This window comes from Ips typographus, linkage group LG16 (assembly GCF_016097725.1).
Source record: "Ips typographus isolate SLU linkage group LG16, UJ_Ityp_2.0, whole genome shotgun sequence".
NCBI classification, from domain to species: domain Eukaryota; kingdom Metazoa; phylum Arthropoda; class Insecta; order Coleoptera; family Curculionidae; genus Ips; species Ips typographus.
This window is the reverse complement of record NC_138437.1, coordinates 1,969,538-1,990,332: the sequence shown is the minus strand read 5'-3', so window position 1 is coordinate 1,990,332 and position 20,795 is coordinate 1,969,538. Positions and strand designations below refer to the sequence as shown.

Below are 20,795 nucleotides of genomic sequence, written 5' to 3'. Positions count from 1 at the left end.
AGAGTACCAGCTAATCCCAACCATGCAGCCTAATAAAAAAGAAGGTTAATTCTCAAATAAAACGAAATGGGTTGGATTTAGTATTTTTCATTTTTTTTAGTGGTAAGTTTATGATTTTTTTTTGACGACCCTGTATACAAATGGGTGATTACGCACCCTCAGTTTAATAAAACGATCCTTTATTTACAATAACCCAAAGTTTCATTGCAAAATGAAATACGGTTTTGACAACAGAGTACAAAAATATGTTGAGCGTTGCAACTGTCACTTTTTTGGAAAAACATCAAATATTTCGAAAACGGCTAGAGATAGGCATAGGGCATTGTACACAAAAGTTGGTCAGAATTTTGTGAGGAATCCAAATATGTAATAATATATAGGGTGTTCTATTTAAAATAAGAAAGTTGTGATAGACTTCCGGTATATACAGGGTAATTCAAATTCGACCCTCACCATTGGGATCTCAGAAACCATAAGAGATACGAGAAAGTTTAAATTGGGGCAAAGTTGCGCAATATAAAGCTCAACCAAATGCTGTTTTAAAAATTTTGATTTTCCGAGTACTTCCGAAGATATCCGAAAAAAACTGAAAATTTGATTTTTTGTTTTTATTTATTTCTAACCTTATTTGAAGAGATATCCCAAAACTAAAAGCATCTTTTCATTGCCACTTTTTCCTAGCTATTCGATGATGGATTCAAATTTGCCACACGACGTTTCGTTTTCTGTCAGTCATCATCAACTTTCTTTTTTCTTATGGGCGCCATATTGGATTTTTAGCCCACCAAATAGTACGTTTTATTCTGATTTTAGTGATGTATAATAACTTATGATTTGCTTCATAAATAACAAAATAATCCAATAAAAACTATTTTTACTTTAGTTATTGGCTTTGAGTTAATGGGCCGTTTTAAAAAATGTCATTGTTTGACAGTACTTGTCAAACACGATAATTCGGACGATCATTAGAGCGTCAATCATAGTTAAAAATGTATCTAGAAAAGAAACCCCCGCAGAAAATGTTATTATTATACAAGCATTGCTGAACTATTTAGGTTAATCAGAAAAAGAGATTTGTTAGCATTATCTCTAACTTAAAAGGCTTATTTATGTTTCCAAGAGAAAAATCATCATTTTAGGAACTTAATTTTTTGCCAAATTTCAATTTTTTATAATGTTAAGTGCAAGTTTATAGTTATTTATTTTGGAAGTGACAAACCATTTTTTATTCATTCATATTTATTCGAGTGAATAAACCGGTTTAAGTCACGTGTCTTATACAGTATTTGATTAAATTTCGACTTCTTATATTTAAAAAAAAAACTAAAATTACAGTTCTATTAAATTTGCACCGCGCCTCGTAGATGTAACATTGATGTTTGTTTGTTTACATCTGTAAATAGGCGAATGTCATTCAGAGTGATTTAATAGTTACTTTGCAGCAAGTGACTTAAACCATTTTTTATTCACGAAAAGAACAACTAGGTCCACAAGCGTAGCGAGTGGCCTAAGCTCTTCGAGTGAATAAACCGGTTTAAGTCACCCAATTGCGTGTGACAAGTACTATCAAGTAATCTTCATAAAATTCGTCTCATTAACTCAAAGCTAACTAAGGTAAAATCTCTAAAAGCTCTAATGATCGTCCGAATTATCGTGTTTGACAAGTACTGTCAAATAATGACATTTTATGAAACGGCCCATTAACTCAAAGCCAATAACTAAAGTAAAAATAGTTTTTATTGAATTATTTTGTTATTTATGAAGCAAATCATAAGTTATTATACATCACTAAAATCAGAATAAAACGTACTATTTGGTGGGCTAAAAATCCAATATGGCGCCCATAAGAAAAAAGAAAGTTGATGATGGCTGCCAAAAAACGAAACGTCGTGTGGCAAATTTGAATCCATCATCGAATAGCTGAGAAAAAGTGGGAATGAAAGGGTACTTTTAGTTTTGGAATATCTCTTCAAATAAGATTAGAAATAAATAAAAACAAAAAATCAAATTTTCAGTTTTTTTCGGATATCTTCGGAAGTACTCGGAAAATCGAAATTTTTAAAACTGCATTTGGTTGAGCTTTACATTGCGCAACTTTGCCCCAATTTAAACTTTCTCGTATCTCTTATGGTTTCTGAGATCCCAATGGTGAGGGTCGAATTTGAATTACCCTGTATACACGGAAGTGCAACCATCTTGAAAATATTTTAGTTAGATTGGCCCACATCAGTATCCTGCCAAATTTTCAAAACTCTCCTATTTTTCCAATATCAATCGATGTCTTTCGTCGTGGGACACCCTGTATAGTATAAACTATAAATGGATATAAGAAAAGCAAAATATTATTATTTTAAAACCTTACATTTTCATTCAGCCGTTGAGCTAATTCAAGCACAAGAAGATTACAACGCGTAAACCAAACAAAAATTACTGAAATTACAAAAAAAATACAATTTTGAAATTTCCGCCGACATTAATGTTGTTTTTAGATTCCTGAGAAACATGCCTGGCACATGAACTAAAGAGACAAAGTAATATGTCAGGCACGTATTGGAAATATATTTTTTCATATACTGAAAGTAACTGCCAGGCATATTTCAGGCATACAATTTTGCTATGTGGGTAACCTAACCTAACGTAAGATACATCCCTAATTTCAAACAAAATATTGAGCCGTTCTTTAGATATTTCTCATATACCACCATTGTGAATTACTCTGTATTATTTGTAAAGTAATCAAGAAAGTAATACAACATTTAGTAATTTTCAGCCCGCTGAATTTTAGTAAAGGCTTTTTCTGCAAGAATCAGGGTCGGATATACGTATATCTTAGAGTAGTAGTAGTCAGTCAAACAAGTCGTCGTTGTGTATTAGGCCATTTTTGTTAAATAATTTGTTTTTCTACGACAGAAATAAAACTTTTTTCCCTCATTTGAATGATGAAAATATCACTTTTATTCTCTAGGGAGTAAAACTGCCACGAATAACAATAAAATCAATGTTGACAAACTTTACATCCATAGTAACAACACGCAGTTTTTCATCCAGGTACTATTATTGCTTATCCAACATTATTAACATAGTATTTAACTGCTGCTTTTTTTCATAAAACATAACATTGGTGGTAGAAAAAAGTAAATTCTCAACTCTGTAGAAAACTGTTTTTTGCACCCTCGAATTTTATAAAACTTTCTGCTTTTCGTCGTGCTTCAAATTGTTCGTGGGACCAAAGTTGCAAAAACGCAGATAACATTTTTTTATAATAGATTTGACGTGAGTCTAGTTGATTATGATATTCTACGGGGACTCTTATTTTATTTTAACTTTCGTATTTTTATAGATGTTTTGTGTGCAAGTAGTGCATTAAAAATATTAGTTTTCATCAGTTAATTTGATGGTACAGGCACAAAGACCTAACATTTTCTTGTTCTGAACAAAGGAAACTTGTTCAGGGGCCTCCTCGTCATCCGGTACAATGCTGACGAGTTGTCTAAACATCCAATACATTTGTTTAAAAATAAAAAGCATATTGTGTCTGTTATTAGTGTTTTCCCTTCACGACTAATAAGTTATGAATGAATGAATGTTGCCCGGTGTAAACGATTTTAAGACATTATGTGATGCAGTATTTTCATGTTCCCGAATGGGGCATAAATGGGAAAATGAAAAAGGTCCTAAGTGGATATCGTTTCCTGATCGATAGAAAGAGGAGTTGCGTTGTGGCGTGAAATCAGCGTCGAGTAAAACGCTTCGTGAATCGTCGGCGTCGGCGTCGCTGGAATGACGGCCTAGACGCGGCGGCTGTAGCTCCACACTGACCGCAGAGAACAGTATTTCCAGCTACAATATGAGTACTCGCCGCGTGACTGAAATAGACTCGTGTTTATTTTTGAACTAGTTTTGTTGATATGTGTAAATAGGATTGTGCACTCCCCCATTAATCGAGTTGAACGGGGTGCGTATAGTTCCACAATTTGTTATCCGGAAAGTGAACATTTTGACGCAAACTGGCCTCTGTCACGTAGGGCTTTAATACCCAATGTCTGTCTAAGTAAGGAGCAGGCTTCGGCCTTTCTTTGGCCCTTTTGAGGTAAGCGGTAAGCGAACATTCCGCCGCACAGCATGGCTTCGGTCGCCGCTTGGTTGCCTTTTGCGCGGGCGGCGGCCATCGGATGGGTCCCAATCGCAACTCATCCCCTACCGCCGCCCCCGGTACCAAAAGATCGCCGAAAAACCGACGATGAGAAACTGCTAATTAATGTCTCAGGTCGCAGATTTGAAACCTGGAGAAACACTTTAGAAAAATATCCAGATACCTTATTAGGTTCGAATGAGCGCGAATTTTTTTACGATGAAGACGTAAAAGAATACTTTTTTGACCGTGACCCAGACATTTTTCGTCACATCCTGAATTATTATCGCACCGGAAAACTGCATTATCCTAAACACGAGTGCCTGACAAGCTACGACGAGGAGTTGGCATTCTTTGGAATACTTCCAGATGTGATTGGAGATTGCTGTTACGAAGACTATCGAGATAGAAAACGCGAAAATGCCGAGAGGCTTATGGATGATAAATTATCAGAAAATGGGGACCAGCACTTGCAACAACTCACTAACCTTAGACAGAAAATGTGGAGGGCCTTCGAGAATCCACACACATCGACTGCGGCCCTCGTATTTTATTACGTGACTGGGTTCTTTATCGCTGTTTCTGTAATGGCTAACGTTGTTGAGACTGTTCCATGTGGAAGCCGACCTGGAGGGGCTGGCTCTCTTCCATGTGGAGAACGCTATAAGATAGTATTTTTCTGTCTGGATACTGCTTGCGTAATGATATTTACGGCAGAATATCTTTTAAGAATGTTTGCTGCCCCTAACCGATATAAATTTGTCAGATCTGTTATGAGTATCATAGACGTAGTTGCAATATTGCCGTACTACATAGGACTGGGAATCACCGATAACGATGATGTTTCCGGAGCTTTTGTAACATTAAGAGTATTTCGAGTATTTCGAATTTTCAAGTTTTCGAGACACTCGCAAGGTCTTCGAATTCTGGGATATACGCTTAAATCTTGCGCTTCCGAACTTGGCTTCCTAGTATTTTCATTGGCTATGGCCATTATAATATTCGCCACCGTTATGTTCTACGCTGAGAAGAATGAAGGAAAGACCTTTACATCAATTCCAGCCGCTTTCTGGTACACCATTGTTACGATGACTACTTTAGGGTAAGTGTTTTTTTCGAGGGGTAGACCGCCGATAATTTTTTGTACACCTAAATGCCTTTTTTCATACAAAATACCTTGAAATGCCTTTAAAATACCTCACAATGCTTCATTATTGCCTCATATTACCGTGAAATACCTCGAAATGCCTTTCCTGATTATTTAAACTGCCTCAGAATGCCTTCAAATGTTTACCTACACATTTGTGGCATTCTTAACTTTAGTTATAAGGCCCTTGGTATTGAGACAGTGATAAACCTTGATGAAATTCACCCTTTTTTTAAGTCACGTGGCAGTTTTTAGGTTAGGTTAGGTGACATCGTAAAGGTTTTTTCAAATTTTTGACACTTGATTTGACCTTGTGCCGAAGGCTTAAAATTGATTTTCTAAAGTCAGGTGACTGTTTTTTCAAATTCTAACAAACAAACAAACATAAATATTTTTTGTACGGTTGTCTGAAATTACAGGTTATATTTAGACGTTTAAACGAATTTTCTTACTGTCATAGTAACCAAGTTAGCACGTGTCAAATAAAGACACCTATCATTTGAAAGAAACAGTTGAAAAATTAAATATATAGTATTTTAAATTTAGAAAGTGGTAAAATTGTAACAACTACGTTACGTGACTTTGATAATTCAATTTTTGAGCTTGCAACACTGTAAAGACCAGTTGACATTGTCAAAAATAGTCACGTGACCTTCAAAACGCATTTTAAACTTTGGAAAATTGATAAATAAAATTTAGACAATTGTAAAAACTTAAATTGCAAAACACGTCACGTGACTTGGATAATTACATTTTTGAGCTTGCAACACTGTAAAGACTAGTTGACATTGTCAAAAACAGTCACGTGACCTTCAAAACGCATTTCAAACTTTGGAAAATTGATAAGTAAAGTTTAGACAATTGTAAAAACTTAAATTGCAAAATACACGTCACGTGACTTGGATAATTAAATTTTTGAACTTGCAACACTGTAAAGACCAGTTGGCATTGTCAAAAACAGTCACGTGACCTTCAAAAAGCATTTTAAACTTTGGAAAATTGATAAATAAAATTTAGACAGTTGTAAAAACTTAAATTGCAAAATACACGTCACGTGACTTGGATAATTAAATTTTTGAGCTTGCAACACTGTAAAGACCAGTTGACATTGTCAAAAACAGTCACGTGACCTTCAAAAAGCATTTTAAACTTTGGAAAATTGATAAATAAAATTTAGACAGTTGTAAAAACTTAAATTGCAAAATACACGTCACGTGACTTGGATAATTAAATTTTTGAGCTTGCAACACTGTAAAGACCAGTTGACATTGTCAAAAACAGTCACGTGACCTTCAAAAAGCATTTTAAACTTTGGAAAATTGATAAATAAAATTTGGACAGTTGTAAAAACTTAAATTGCAAAACACACGTCACGTGACTTGGATAATTAAATTTTTGAGCTTGCAACACTGTAAAGACCAGTTGACATTGTCAAAAACAGTCACGTGACCTTCAAAAAGCATTTTAAACTTTGGAAAATTGATAAGTAAAGTTTGGACAGTTGCAAAAACTTAAATTGCATAGTATACGTCACTTGCCGTTGATAATACAATTCTGAGCTTGCACCACTATAAAGGCTAGTTGATATCTGTCAAAATTAATCACGTGACCGATAAAATGTGGTTTAAACTTTAAAAACTTGGTAAATTAAATTTAGACTATTTTAGACAGTTGTAAAAGCTGAAATTGTAAGAGACACATCACGTGATTTTGATTATGCAATTTTAGAGCTTGCAACACTGTAAAGTCCAGTTGACACCTGTCAAAAACAGTCATGTGACCTTAAAAATTTAGTTTAAATGTTGAAAAATTGGTAAATTATTATAATAATTTGTAATGAATATTGTTTCAACTTAATATCATGTAACAAATATTTTACCATAATAATTACATGTGCGGTCAATTTTGTTATATTGATACACTATATTGTCTACTGCTTGGTCTACTACAATATATTCCTTAAAATATCTCAAAATTTTCTTTATTTAGGCTTTATTTCGCTCAAAATTTGAATGAAAATATCGCAAAACATTTGATGAAATGCCTTAAAAATACCTGAAAATGCCTCGTAATACCTCAAAATGCTGGTAATACTGTCAAAGTGCCTCATAATACCTCGAATTACCTTGAGTGTGTACACCAAAATACTTCGGCAATCTACCCCTTGGTTTTTTTACATTCATTTAAAATGTGTCAATGCATTTTATGACCTATTACGTTCCAAGTCATTAAATTAACTTCACTGTGCCCAGCGCAAATGCTAGGAACGACTATGCAATTGGTTTTTAATAGCTTTCAAACCTGTATAACGTGACAGGTACTTAATAACATTTTACGAATTTGTTTGGAAATATCGAGATAGTCATGTACGATACGAAAGATTGAAAAAGTGGAGGTGTAAACAATTTTAGATTCAATTTACTATGTTTGTGAAAAATTACTTTCAGCCGTAATGTATCATGACACTTTTGATTAATCGGTATGGTTGTTGACTGAAATGATTGTAATTACAGAAGGAATTCCAACTTTTTTTAGGTTATAGGATAGGATAAAAGTTTGAGAAAATAAAATTTCGATTGTCGTATCGAATCGACCGAAAAGTAAATTCAACATTGGTTTTGAGAGCTTTATTGGAAAAAACAGAGAAAAATTTTCAGAGTTATTTTTCATTTTAGTGGTAGCAAGACGCCCCTTAGCGGTGGACTTAGAAAGCTAAAAATAATTTCCAGCAATTTATTGTGACTACATTTAATATGAATTTTTGTTCCTGAGGTTCTCTACTTTGTATAGTTTCTGAAAAACAGCCGCTTGCACCGCTGATTAGCCCATCTTGTTTATTAACTGTAGTAAACTGCAGTAATTGCAGATATTACTGAAATTCCTGTATGATCGATTCATTGACCCATAGAGATCGATCAAATTAGACCCAACCCTCTGTAGAAGATGTTTAATCAAAATAGTTTAATTAAATGCTTTAGTTTAGCTAGTAGATGATATCCTCCAAAAATGTTTAACACAAAAATATTTATAATAACTAAGGTGGTTTAGCAATGATCTCTTACTTACTGAAGACAATAATATTTGCTAATCCCCTGTAAAGGTCTTAAATGACTCAAACTTTAGAAATATAAAATAAAACTTTTCGCATTCAAGTAAGTTTTAGTCGTGGTTTTGAGAATGCTCTAAATTATAGATAAAGATAATAGAAGTTGTGCAATCTTTTATTTGTTTTCATAAATAAGCAAAATTAAGTTACAAACCAAACGATCAAACAAAATGTTACTTACATTTGTCACTTATGTACTGTATTCCATATCAATAGTATAATAAGCTTACCATTTTCAAGAAAGTAATAACTTCATACTTTATGACACATTGTTATGATTTAGCTTCAAAAACAAACTTTTACATTTTTGACATTTCTCGAACACGTTAAATCAAAATATTTAATTGACCTTTCATTCTTCCACGTGTGCAGCAGACATTTTATATTACTAACAAAATCCTTCTTGGATGTGTGCAAAATAGCAAATAAAACGATGCGAAACTGTTGCATAAGACCCCCCTAGTCTGTTCTCCGATATGTTGTCGAAGCCAGTTGCTGTTTGATATTATGGAGTTTATACAATAAAGGTTTCAAATGCAGATGCAAGTCTCATTATAAAAGCAATCGATATTATAAGACTGTGCTAAGTATAGAATACTGCTGTTCATGCAAGGTGATTAATATTTAAACAGGTTAATCTAAGCCCTTAATGTTGATGTAAATATTTATAAACCCAGAAATACCAATTTTTGATACACAATATTTTTTCACACTTATTGACTAAGGTCCGGTTGTACAATCATAGTTCCAAGACTAGTTCAGTTGAACTGCGACTGGTACTTTTCCATATGAATTGCATTCAAAGTGACGTTTCTGACTTGACCAGGTTCTAATTGAACCATTGTTGTACAACTGGGCCTTAAAGTCCAATTTGTAAACGTGTGCAAGTAATAAGTAATTTAATAGTTCTTAAATATTCAGACAATGCTAAAAACCCAAGTTTCCCAGAGTTAGAAACTAAAATTTTTGTAATTGAAAAGTTTCTTTAATAGATGATGATGAATATAATCTCTTTAAATTTATGATCTCTATACTGGAGGTTACTGCTTGATATCGTCAAGCTGGTCAAGCAATGAGTTAATGAGAAACTGGATGGGTTATGTTCTAATAAGTGACACTAGAAGATTTAAGTTATTTAGAGCGTTGCCATAAATTAATATCTTTGCTACTTTACCATCTTTACTTAATATTGATACACTAACCTAACCTAATGATTAATATTTGTTTGAATTTTGAAATCCATTTAAAATATCAGTTGATTATTTTATTAATGTTATTAGAATAATAGTAGGTTTTACAACGGTGAAAAACGTAGTGCAATTTTGTTACAAAATATTTAGTTCAAAGTCTTATTGCAATTAAATGTAAATTACATTATTAATTATTATTTCGTTTGGTTTAAGGACATAATTTTTCAATAGATTTTTGAAGTTTTAACATGTTTTTGTTATTTATATTTAGGAAACTAAGTCTAACATCTATTTGCTTTTCATGCCTTTGGAGGATTTCGCTCATTTTTATTACAAATTGCATTGAATGAATATGTCATTTCACCATTGCTGCACAGACAAAATACTGGGTGACTGGATTTATGTAATCCAAGGTTTATGACTCATTTAATTTGTACTTTATCATAAATATCAAGACCAAATGGCCAATCAATATTTTGTTTCATTCAGGTTCATCAAAATTATAGAAAAAATTCATGATTACATTGGTTCACAATAGTTCTAGTTCTCTCCTTATCGTTGACTTCGAAAATTTCTTACACTCAATCAATGCAATTGTAACTTGTAACAATATCCAAAACACCTTTATCAATAACTTTTTATAAATTTAGCATAAACATGTCGTTCTAAAAGTACATTTTGCAGGTTTGTAAACATACTTTTCTTTCAATTTTCATTTTGGGACATTTAATTATCCGGTTACAAAGTCCTTAAGGGGGCTCAATTAAATTCAATTTTGACTGTTAAAGAAAGAAAAAAAAATCTATTTATTCTAATGTCAATTTTTATAATCTTATAATAACGTAAGTTGTTAAATAAATGGTAACTGTATTAGTCACTGGTTGAGTAAATGACAATTTTTGTATAGTAAAGAGGGATTGGACAACATTTGCATTATAATATCTCAAACTGTCGTCAATGATCTAAAAAAATATACTTTTGAAATAATACTTTTACAATTCAAACACCCTGTATTTTGACTAGTTTTCGAACAAATCCAGCCAGTTACCTTTGAACTTCACTAAACTGCTAGTTTTTTTCAAGGACGGTCCACTAATAATATTTTCTACTTATATCTGTAACCTAAATCTATTTTTGTATACTTAAGTATTAGCAATTTTTTTAAAAATCTTTTTTTCTAAATTATACAATTTAAATTTATTAATAGCGTTTTCAAACTGAAAAGTAATTTATGAATATGCTGTACAATTAAAAGCGATATTTTTATAAGTAACTCGTTATAGAAGTTTGCCTATAATCCATGCCAGCACGAATTTGTATGAAAAAGTATTAAAATTAAGTGCCCTTTATCATGCACGAATTCCAGCTGTAGATTTTATTATAATTTGCTCGGTATATTAACAAACCTCAAGACGACAAAAGGAGGTTTGCGTAACCATTACAGTAATTAAAATCCTGTATTTACGTTTTGGAATTACATTACGTAGAAACGAAAACTTTAATATCGCTAATTTTATCTAAATTATAAATCGTAAACCTGAATTTCGAATTCTGTCCGGTTTTTGATGGATTCCAAATTTTGTTTTCGAAACTAGCTGAACGTAAACAGCTTTTGTTTCGCTTTAGGGCTCTGATTAAATATGCTCCCGTAAAGCCGTTTTAATTATCTAAAAGGGGAAAACGGTAAAACAGGAAGACTTCTTCAAAAAAAATTATCCGGTACTAATTAGGTTGTAATTTCATTGAGTTTTAATTAACTTTAAAGCTCGCAGCGTTTGTCAGCAAGTGGAAATGGGTCAAGTGAGGTCTTGTGTAATAAGCCCTCCAATACGCGTATTGTTTGTTCCATTTTTTTTGCAGTCATTAATTGGATAACTTTGTTTTCCAGTGTTATTTATTCTCTAATCAGCCTAATGTGTTTAGAATAAATCGTATTTTCAAAACGAGTTTTCAAACAACTTTGTTAGCAAAAAATAACATTTTAATACACATTTATGAGTATAACAAAATTTGATCTTGTGTTCATGTTTAAACAAAATAAAATACTAAGATTCAATGCTATTGCATACTTTTTCGAAATGTACGTTAATATAGTGAAACCCATACAAAACTGACACAAAATAAACCCAAAAATAATATGTAATAAAATTTGGCATTACTTAAAAAATGTATCTTATCTCTTTTATATTTTGGTCCTGTCATACGTCTTTTCGTTAGTCTTTGGCTTATAAATATAATAAAAATATTATAAAAAAAAACAGAAAATTAATTTAAAAAATAATAAATTTTCTGTTTTTCGTTGAACAATTAATTGTTCAAGATTGAAATAATGGAGACATATCGATTTCTTATTTATTATCTTTGAACATTTTTGGCTGTTAACACGCCAAAATTCGTTTTGTATACATTATTTGGTGAACATGTATGTGATTTAGAGTTTATTATAAAATGACGCAAAGGCCACCATAACGTCATAAAAAACCTTGTGGTTTTTAAAAATTACTTAATAACAAATGCGAAATAACTGAGAATTATAAGAGGTAGACTGAAACGATTTTGAAACGTTGACTCGCCCTCTCAGTAACATCCATAAAAGATTGATTATCGATCAGTTATCGAAATATTACAAATTTTTGTTTAACATTAAACGAGACTAAGTCTAGTTAAAGTTGAATTATTGAACCAGTCACGTGACAAGTGAAAATTTATGTTGAAAAGTGTCTAGACTTAAACAAGAGATTCTTTAAAATAAATTTTGATTTAGAAAAACTCACAATTTTAAAATGAAACCTATCAACGTAGTCACGTGACCCTAGAATCATCATTTCAATCATTAGCTCTTCACTGGACTAAAATAATATTCTAAACTGATTTGTTTTAAATCAAATTTTAACTTTCAAGTATTTCAAATTGTCTGTAAAAGCCACGTGACAATTTTAAGTTCAAAATGTATTTCAAGAACTAGTAAAGTCAAATTTTAAAAATGTAAATGAATTAAAATTTTAAGTTACAAACAATTGAAACAGTGACGTGACCGTGTAAACTTTGAACGCATTTTAAAATCATTTTGAAAATGAAAACTCAAATTCATATTGGCAATAGTTGAAACCCGACATTGTAAATGTACTTTTAATTAAATTTAAACTTAAAACGACTAAAATTTTCAATTAAAAATAATCAAAGCTGTTAAGTGGTTATAGAAATTTACTTTGGGGTAGTTTGTTTAGAAGAGAGATTGTTGTTGTTAGAGATGTTTAGAAAATTAAAATTTGAAGTTAAGTAGGTACCAATAAAACTGACAAGTGATTGTGAAAATCCACTTTTAACTACAGTGAAGGATGTTTTGAATTGAAAAAACTACTACTACTACTACTTGATATAGTCACGTGACTGCTTGGAACGAAGTTTATTCTAAAATAAAAATCTTGACGAGATAGGGAAAATCTACAATTGACTAGATTGAAGAATAATCTAAATTGAAAAATACTTCAAAAACGACTTTAAACTTACAAAAAAATTGCAATTTTAAGTTAATACTACTTTTTACTAGATTCAAAAATGTTAAATTCTAGTTGGAACTTTTATGATATTAAGTTGAAAATGGTTTAGATACTTACGTGGCCGTGGAAATTCATTTCTTAATAGTTTGAAGAACGTTCAAAATAGCAAAACAAATTCATCAAAGGTGAACAATAAAGTATTCATATTTTTTTGGAAGAACTTAAAAAAATGTTCTGAAATGAAGAGCGGTGCAAAATTAGTTAATTAAATAATATGCAAATTTCTGTTAAAATTGTAAAGATCGTTATTGAGGAATATCTAAGAATTCACAAATTTTTAAATTGAAATTTGAATTTAAAAGCAATATAATTGCTTAATTTCAAAAGGTCGAGACAGTCACGTGACCGTGTAAATCTACTTTAAAGTTGTTGAAAAAATATCTAAAATTGTGGAATTTGGAGAATAGTGATTTGAGATAAAAATATTTGAAGTTATGTGACGATTGTCCAAATTTGAGGACAAAAATAAAAGTTAAAGCATTTTTTTTTATTGAAATTCTTGATAACAATTTTTACAAATTTTAGACAGTTGCCAAAATATATAGTCATTTTTGACTTTGTTTCAGATTTTCTAACATGATTTTAATTGCTTGACGTCAAGCTCCACTAATGTCAAACAGTTGGCAACATATTTAGACAAGATTAACCAAGTTCAGACAGTCTTAAAACCTGTAAAAATGTTTTTAGACGTCCTAGATGATTCAATCTGTTGGTTATATGCTTAACCAAGTTTAAAAATTAAAATTTTTAGTCAAATTTTGATTAATCACAATTTGTTTGACATTTTTAAGCTGTATTGGCTACGACCTACATATAATATTACTGCAGGCAGTTGTTGGCATAAAAATGTGTTTTCAAATTCTAAAAAATTTGTAATTGGACTTTAAGACTGTTAGAAATTGTCACGTGACAATTTCTAACAGTCTTAGTAGTAGTAGTAGAGGTTGACTCGAAATAGTTAAAGCAAATCTTTAAAATCAAATTTGAAGCTACTTTAATGAATTGCGCTTAAAATCGTCGATTTCGTTTTTTTTGTAGCAACGAGATTTGCCGTTTTAACTGGCAGTAGTAATAAGCCAAATTCAACCTTAATGACATCAATTTGGTTATAATTATATTAACGTGTAATGTAATACTGAAAATTTTCAGTTTTGCAAATTCTTTAAGGGTCAATATTTTAGGAGACGCCGTTAATACATATGCTTGTGGTTAACCCTCACCAACCGTAAATAGTAAACTACAAAAAACTTAATAGCATTGTCTTAATAGCCAAAATCGGTAATATCGATATTCCCTTGAAACTCGCCAGCAAACTAATGGGTTTTACATAATGATCAGCTTAATTAAGCTTTACTGTCAAAAGTTGCATCAAAAATATTCATCACAGAATTTATAATAAAAAATTATGACAAGAATGTCAAAATTTGCTTGAAACTGATGAATGAATGAGATTTGTCATTGTAGTTGACATTTCAGCCAAATTGAATATTAGTTAGAAACTAATTTCATTAAAACTGAAACAACGGGTCTCTATATTGTCTCAGTTTTAATAGAGTCATATTTTAGAGATTGATTGGACGTCAGTCAACATAAACATATACTTTGTTATACATATTAATTTTTTTTAAACTACTGTATTTTGTAGACAGTCATTGTTGTCAATTTTGCATTTTGATGAAATGTAAGTTTAAATACTATTCTGTCAGAAATTTTTTGAACAATTTGGTAGGTGACAACGTATTAGTTTTTATTGATGTTTGAAAAGTAATGTAAAATGTGAATGAACATTCATCATTGTGACATTTGACAATTTGGATACAATTTGAACTTAAAAAAGGAAATGAAAAAATGCTCTCATTTTAAGTCTACATATTGTTTGATTGTTTTGCCATGTCTTACTTAAGTTATGAAGATGACCACAAACAGTGGTCGAAATATTGACACGTGCTAGGCAATAAACTGTTTTTTGGCCAAAATCCAACCAATCTATTTAAACAGAAAGTATACATTATATCCACTACAACGTGTTTATTTGTCATTTTAACAAAATAAGAAAAACGTTCTACAATAAAGGATTTAAAAATGATATCATTTCGTCTGGCTGAAAAAAGCATATTCGCTTACTCCACATAAAATTATATACATCTTAATTATTACACTGTTTATGTTACATACATGGAATGTGCGTAAAGTTTTTTAAAAGCAAGCAAAGCAAAAATAATCTTACTTTATTTTAAATAATTTTTGAGAAAATACATGGTTCGATGCACTTATTTTTAAAGTTCAGTGTATCACATGTACTTCTAGCAAGTTAAGTATTAAACCGGAATTCATTAATTAGTGAAAACAACAACGGTATAAACACTTTCTATCCTTAGAGCATGAGTCAATGTATTCAGACGGAAAACAGATTGACAGGCGTTTGCTGAAATAATAAAAAGAAATTCGAGGCTCTTTGATAAATTTCAAGTCAATTTTATCGTCAGACATAAAATAAGCAACTCACGTTTAAGCGCTTATATTTACGGACCCGTAAACAATTTTTAGACAATTTTAAAACTGAAACGGAGTCGGCGTTGTTTATAGATATTTTTATTACTGATTGCAATTTGTGTGTATAAATGTGGGCGCATCTGCCACTATATTTATACGTATACGGTAGAAATTATTAGAGAAAAAATTCTAAAATTTTGTTCGTTTATTTTTGTTGCTGTTTTTGATTTTCCACTTATTTTTTTAAAATTTATTATCGTTATTATTTACAAAAAAGTGCACATAAATCTCATCTCTGATTTTAAAACAATTTTTACAGTTGTTAATATGTTGTAATTTTTGCATTTTTTGCATGTAAATGTCGGTATGTTTGAAATATACACAATATGAAAATTTACTCAACCGTATTTTCCTAATATTTAACATGCTGAATTTCTCTATAATAATATTTGAAAATAGCAATCCTAGAATGAATAATCAATAATAATATTATTATTCTGCATTGCCATCATATATAAAATATGGCAACCTTAAAATACATAGTATGTATATATACAGGAATATAAATAAAGAACTGAATATTGAATAGGAATGTTAAAAAACATAAAATATGACTAAATTGTAATAAATACTTAAATACAAATTAGTTCATTGTGCTACATACTTAAAAGTTCTTATAATTAAGACATTTCACCAACAGAGTATTAAAAACAGCTTTCTTAAATAAAGAACGAATGTTTTGAATGCATTGACGTAGATTTCGGTAAACTTATTAAACTGGGTTTATGTGCAAACCTGGTTTAAGACTAAGTTTAAACTAGCATTTTCTAAATCGTTCCTTTTAATGGTTTTAACTAATGATTCTGGCCTCAAAACTGTACTGTCTAAGCTCTTTTCTTCTGCCTGCACTGTGATAAATATGAAGAAATTGATTGACTGTGTTTTTTATCTGAAATCTTGCTTTAGTTACTTTTAAGTTGTGATATTTTTTCCTTGGATACACTTTTCCGTTTTGCTGTTAAACCTTATTCAACTTGCTGTTTAGTGTCTTTATGATCGAAAACCTTGGATACTACTATGCTTTCAACTCTATGGACATGAAAAATCCCTCTGAATTTCCATTACAACCAGGTAAAAAACAACACCAAAAGAGAACAAAATGTTTTATGTAGTCCTTCACTAATTTTAATAATGTAAAGACTGTCAAACATATTGATATAATTGAACAAAATTATTTGACAATGACAAATTTTCTTCTCAACATAATAGTCATATTGAGGGCAGTTTTGTTTGGTTAAACTAGGACTTTAAATCAAAAATACTAAAAACAAAAAGATAGAGATCCATATTCAATAGTGTCAAAAGCCTTCAAAAGGTCGGAATATAGGTTCCTGTTTTGATACAATCTGTTTATTATTTCCTTTAAAGCATTAAAAATTGCAAGCTTAATAAAGCCAACCGAATATTATTTTGTTCTAAAAATGTTGTGTCTTATGTAAGAAGCCAAAAGAGCAAAATATTTCAAATTACCTTTTTTGGTATTGGTACTATAGTAGCTTTTATTTTTCAAGAAAATTTTCCAGAGTATGTGCGCCAATGATCCACATATTCCATTCAATCATATTTGAAAATACACGTGAGATATGCATTCAGACCAATAGAATATTTATTAAATCAATCCATAATAATATTAAACATTTCTTGGGCATCTGTAGGGAATAGAAATAATGAAGGATAATTCACTAAGCTATCAGATGTTTTGATAACGCTGTAGAGAATACACTCTTATCAAACGAAACTGATATAGTGGAAAACACAAATTGAAATAATGTTCCAAGTTCTGCACAAAACAATAATATTACTTGTTATCGGGGTTTCTAGCTTGATATATGTTCTCCGAAAAGAAAGATCTGTATTAATGATGTTTTGTTGTTGTCTGACAAAAATCGTCTTTTTCCATGAATTACTCTTTTCCGTTCCTGGCAAATCAAATTCCGGGATTTTACTATAATAATGGTCTGAAATATAAATTTGCTCTCGGTTACATTACCAATTATCCACATACGTTGCATATGTATGACTTACTCTGGTCATTGCATTCACTTAAGAGTGAAGGTAATAAATTGAGAAAAGCTGTATAAGATTCTTCACATTTGTGTTGGCTGCAAAGTCTTAATCTCCATTCTCAACCTCTCAATCCCACTTTTTCCAAATTAATTTCTAATAGTTTTCTGCTAAGATATTTTTAATGAGCCGGTTATGTGACATTATCTGTAACATATGTATCAGATCAACTGTATTTTTCAAGTCTTGAGTTCTTTTTCTTCCAATGCTTTACGAGCTGTGTGTTATTGCACTTTTTTCTCTTTTTTTAGTTATGTTCTGTTCACATAATACCTGCCTTCTTTCAGTGGATATTCCACGTTCCTAAAGATCCTCCATTTTATTTTTCTTTTCCTTTTCTTATCTTTTCCCATTTTTACTGTATGCCATCGATATCTTGAACCACATCCACTTCTTCTCGTTATTGGTGCATATTCATGTTATTGAATGTTTGGGCAACAATTACAATATATCAACTCATATTTGTGGTGGGTCTTTGAGGTTTTTGAGTATTTTTTTTTCTACCAACACTGTCTTTCAATTTTTCCTTAATTTGCCTTTCACAAGACAATTGGTGGGGATGTTTGGAATTCTCCTTATGACTTAGGGAAAAGATTATATGCAGACCAAAATCAAGAAATAATGCACTTATATACATTTCAGTAAATATGCACTCGTTAACTGGAGCCACCCAAAGTGTTCTTTAAAAGTTTATTAGGATTAATCATTTATAGAAATTTGAATTTTGGAATTAGGATAAATTCGTTGGTTGCTATACAGGGTGTCCCACGACAAAAGACATCGACCATATAAGAAAAACTACCGATAGGTAAGTTTTGAAAATTTGGTAAAGTAAGTCCAGCAGCCCAGTCCAACTAAAATATTTTTAATATGAAGGAACTTGCAATTTCACCGGAAGCAGGTACCAATTTGCTTATTTTAAATGGAAGATACTGTATATTCTTATATTTTTGAATAATCCTATAGATTTCTAATATTTTTCATGTATTGTGTCATCTTATATCTAACTGCAACGGTTTTCGAGACACGGACGTTTGAAAAATCACGTTTTCAGACTTTGGAGTGTCATAACTAGAATGAGATAGGGCAAACGCCTTGCATGTTCCTACACTAACTTTTCAGTCATATTGTAAAATTTTAGAGGTGTCTGAAATAAAATCTCTAAAAATTAAGATTAAAACGTGCAAGGCGTTTTGCTTTATCTCATTCTGGTTATCCTTCAAAGTCTAAAAATATCATTTTTTAAACGTTAATATCTCAAAAACCGTTCCAGATAGATATGTCATAATACATGAAAAATATTTGAAATAGATAGGAGTCAAAAATCAATAAAAAATACAGGGTGTTCCATTTAAAATAAGCAAGAGTACCTACTTCCGGTATAACCGGAGTCTGCTGATTTTACTATGTTATCAAATTTTCAAGACTTTCCTATTGGTAGTTTTTCTTATATCGATCGATGTCTTTTTGTCGTGGGACACTCTTTATATTAAAAATATTTTAATTTTTTTGTCTCTTCCAGTTTAACCAGAAGTAGATGTCAACTTGTTTATTTTAAATGGAACACCACACATGCACAGTTTAGCATTTTCGGATTTCACGATTCTAGAGATATTTCATGTATAATGTCACATCTATTTCTGTATCGGTTTCTGACATATTTGCCGTTTTAAGAGAAATTTGACATTTTTGCTCGCTTTTATCCCAAATCCGCATAAATTGTCTTTTTTTATTTATTCTTTTATTCTTAAAATAAAATTATAACCCTCTTAGAAATACAGGTAAATTATTATTATATCTCAAAATGCGTAGGGATATAGAGGATTCAGTACAAAAAATTGCATTTGGCCAATTTAAAAATATGAATTATGCTGTATATGAAAATGTCTTTTTAAATGTCGAAGAACATTTAAAGCAAACTGAATTAGCAGAAATAGTATTGCTAAGAATATAGCAACTATCATGTTCTCATGATGTTTATACTGTGTTGTATGGCAAATTTATTCTAATTGAAGAATTAAAAAAATAAAACCTGTGCCTCAAATATGTGCTTAAGGAAAAAAATAAAGAGCGAACTTAAATATTAAGGTAAAGGACAGAAAGACCTAGAACGAAGTAAATGCAGAAAGTTTAATAAAACTATAAATCTCCAGTAGGAAAAGCATTAGAGGCAAACAAAAACAAATTGATATGCCATTTATTGGCTACAGAACTTGGTTTATATAAGGATGAAATTGGTATGATACCAGTTACTAATTTAAAGGAATTTTTTGTAATAAATTCCAGTTTAATCAGCCCTAAATTTTTGTCAATATTAGTACTTGTGCTGACAATAGTGTCTTTTTTTTTTTTTTCTTTCTCCATGGGTCTGTCGGCTGTCAGCTCCAGATAGCACGTAAGCCTAATGGCTTATTGTACTGTCCCCATGTTTGTGGTACTTTAGTTACACCAGTCCATTATCCCTGTTTCCCGTACGAGGTGAAGAAGGTCCTTGCTTGGTGCTCTTTGTATCTCTTTCAGTACTAACTTAGTTTTCCCGAAGATTGTTTGTCGCCTTTGACCAAGTGCTTCACATTCACATATGATGTGTTCAAACGTTTCGATTTCCTCCCCGCATAGTCTGCAGTCCAGGTTATCATCGAATAGTTTCATGGTGGACAGGTGTTGTCTCACAGGTCCATGCCCTGTGAGAAGCGCTGTTAGGTCTTTCAGTTCTTTCCTGCTGTACTTTAGCAGTTCTTGAGCCTTATTTTTATTTGGTCCTGCAATAGCTTGCTTCCCATGCTTATTTCCTGGGTACGTCTTCCAGCGTTCCAGGTGTTTTGTGTTGATCCATTCTCCAGTGACCCGTCTTGTTGAGCATCTAGGTATGCCTACAGATGGTTCTGGTCCAATCATGTTTGCATTTGAGCCTTGCCTGGCAAGTTCATCTGCTTTTTCATTTCCAGGAATGCCTGAGTGACCTGGTACCCATACAAGTTTTACCCTGTTATGTTCTGCCAGTTCCGTAATTCTCTGTAGACACTCATCTACCAGTCTTGAC

At 31.4% G+C, this 20,795-nt stretch overlaps 1 protein-coding gene across 1 annotated transcript in view; it reads left to right on the top strand.

Annotated features, from left to right (window-relative positions):
• Window positions 1-3,763: 3,763 nt before the first annotated feature.
• Window positions 3,764-20,795, top strand: part of Shal (Potassium voltage-gated channel protein Shal) — a 42,308-nt gene continuing 25,276 nt past the window's right edge. Inside the window, exon 1 of the mRNA XM_081994128.1 lies at window positions 3,764-5,234. Within this exon, the coding sequence (XP_081850254.1) occupies window positions 4,123-5,234 (1,112 nt within the window). The 5' untranslated portion in view covers window positions 3,764-4,122. The remainder of the gene's footprint in view (window positions 5,235-20,795) is intronic.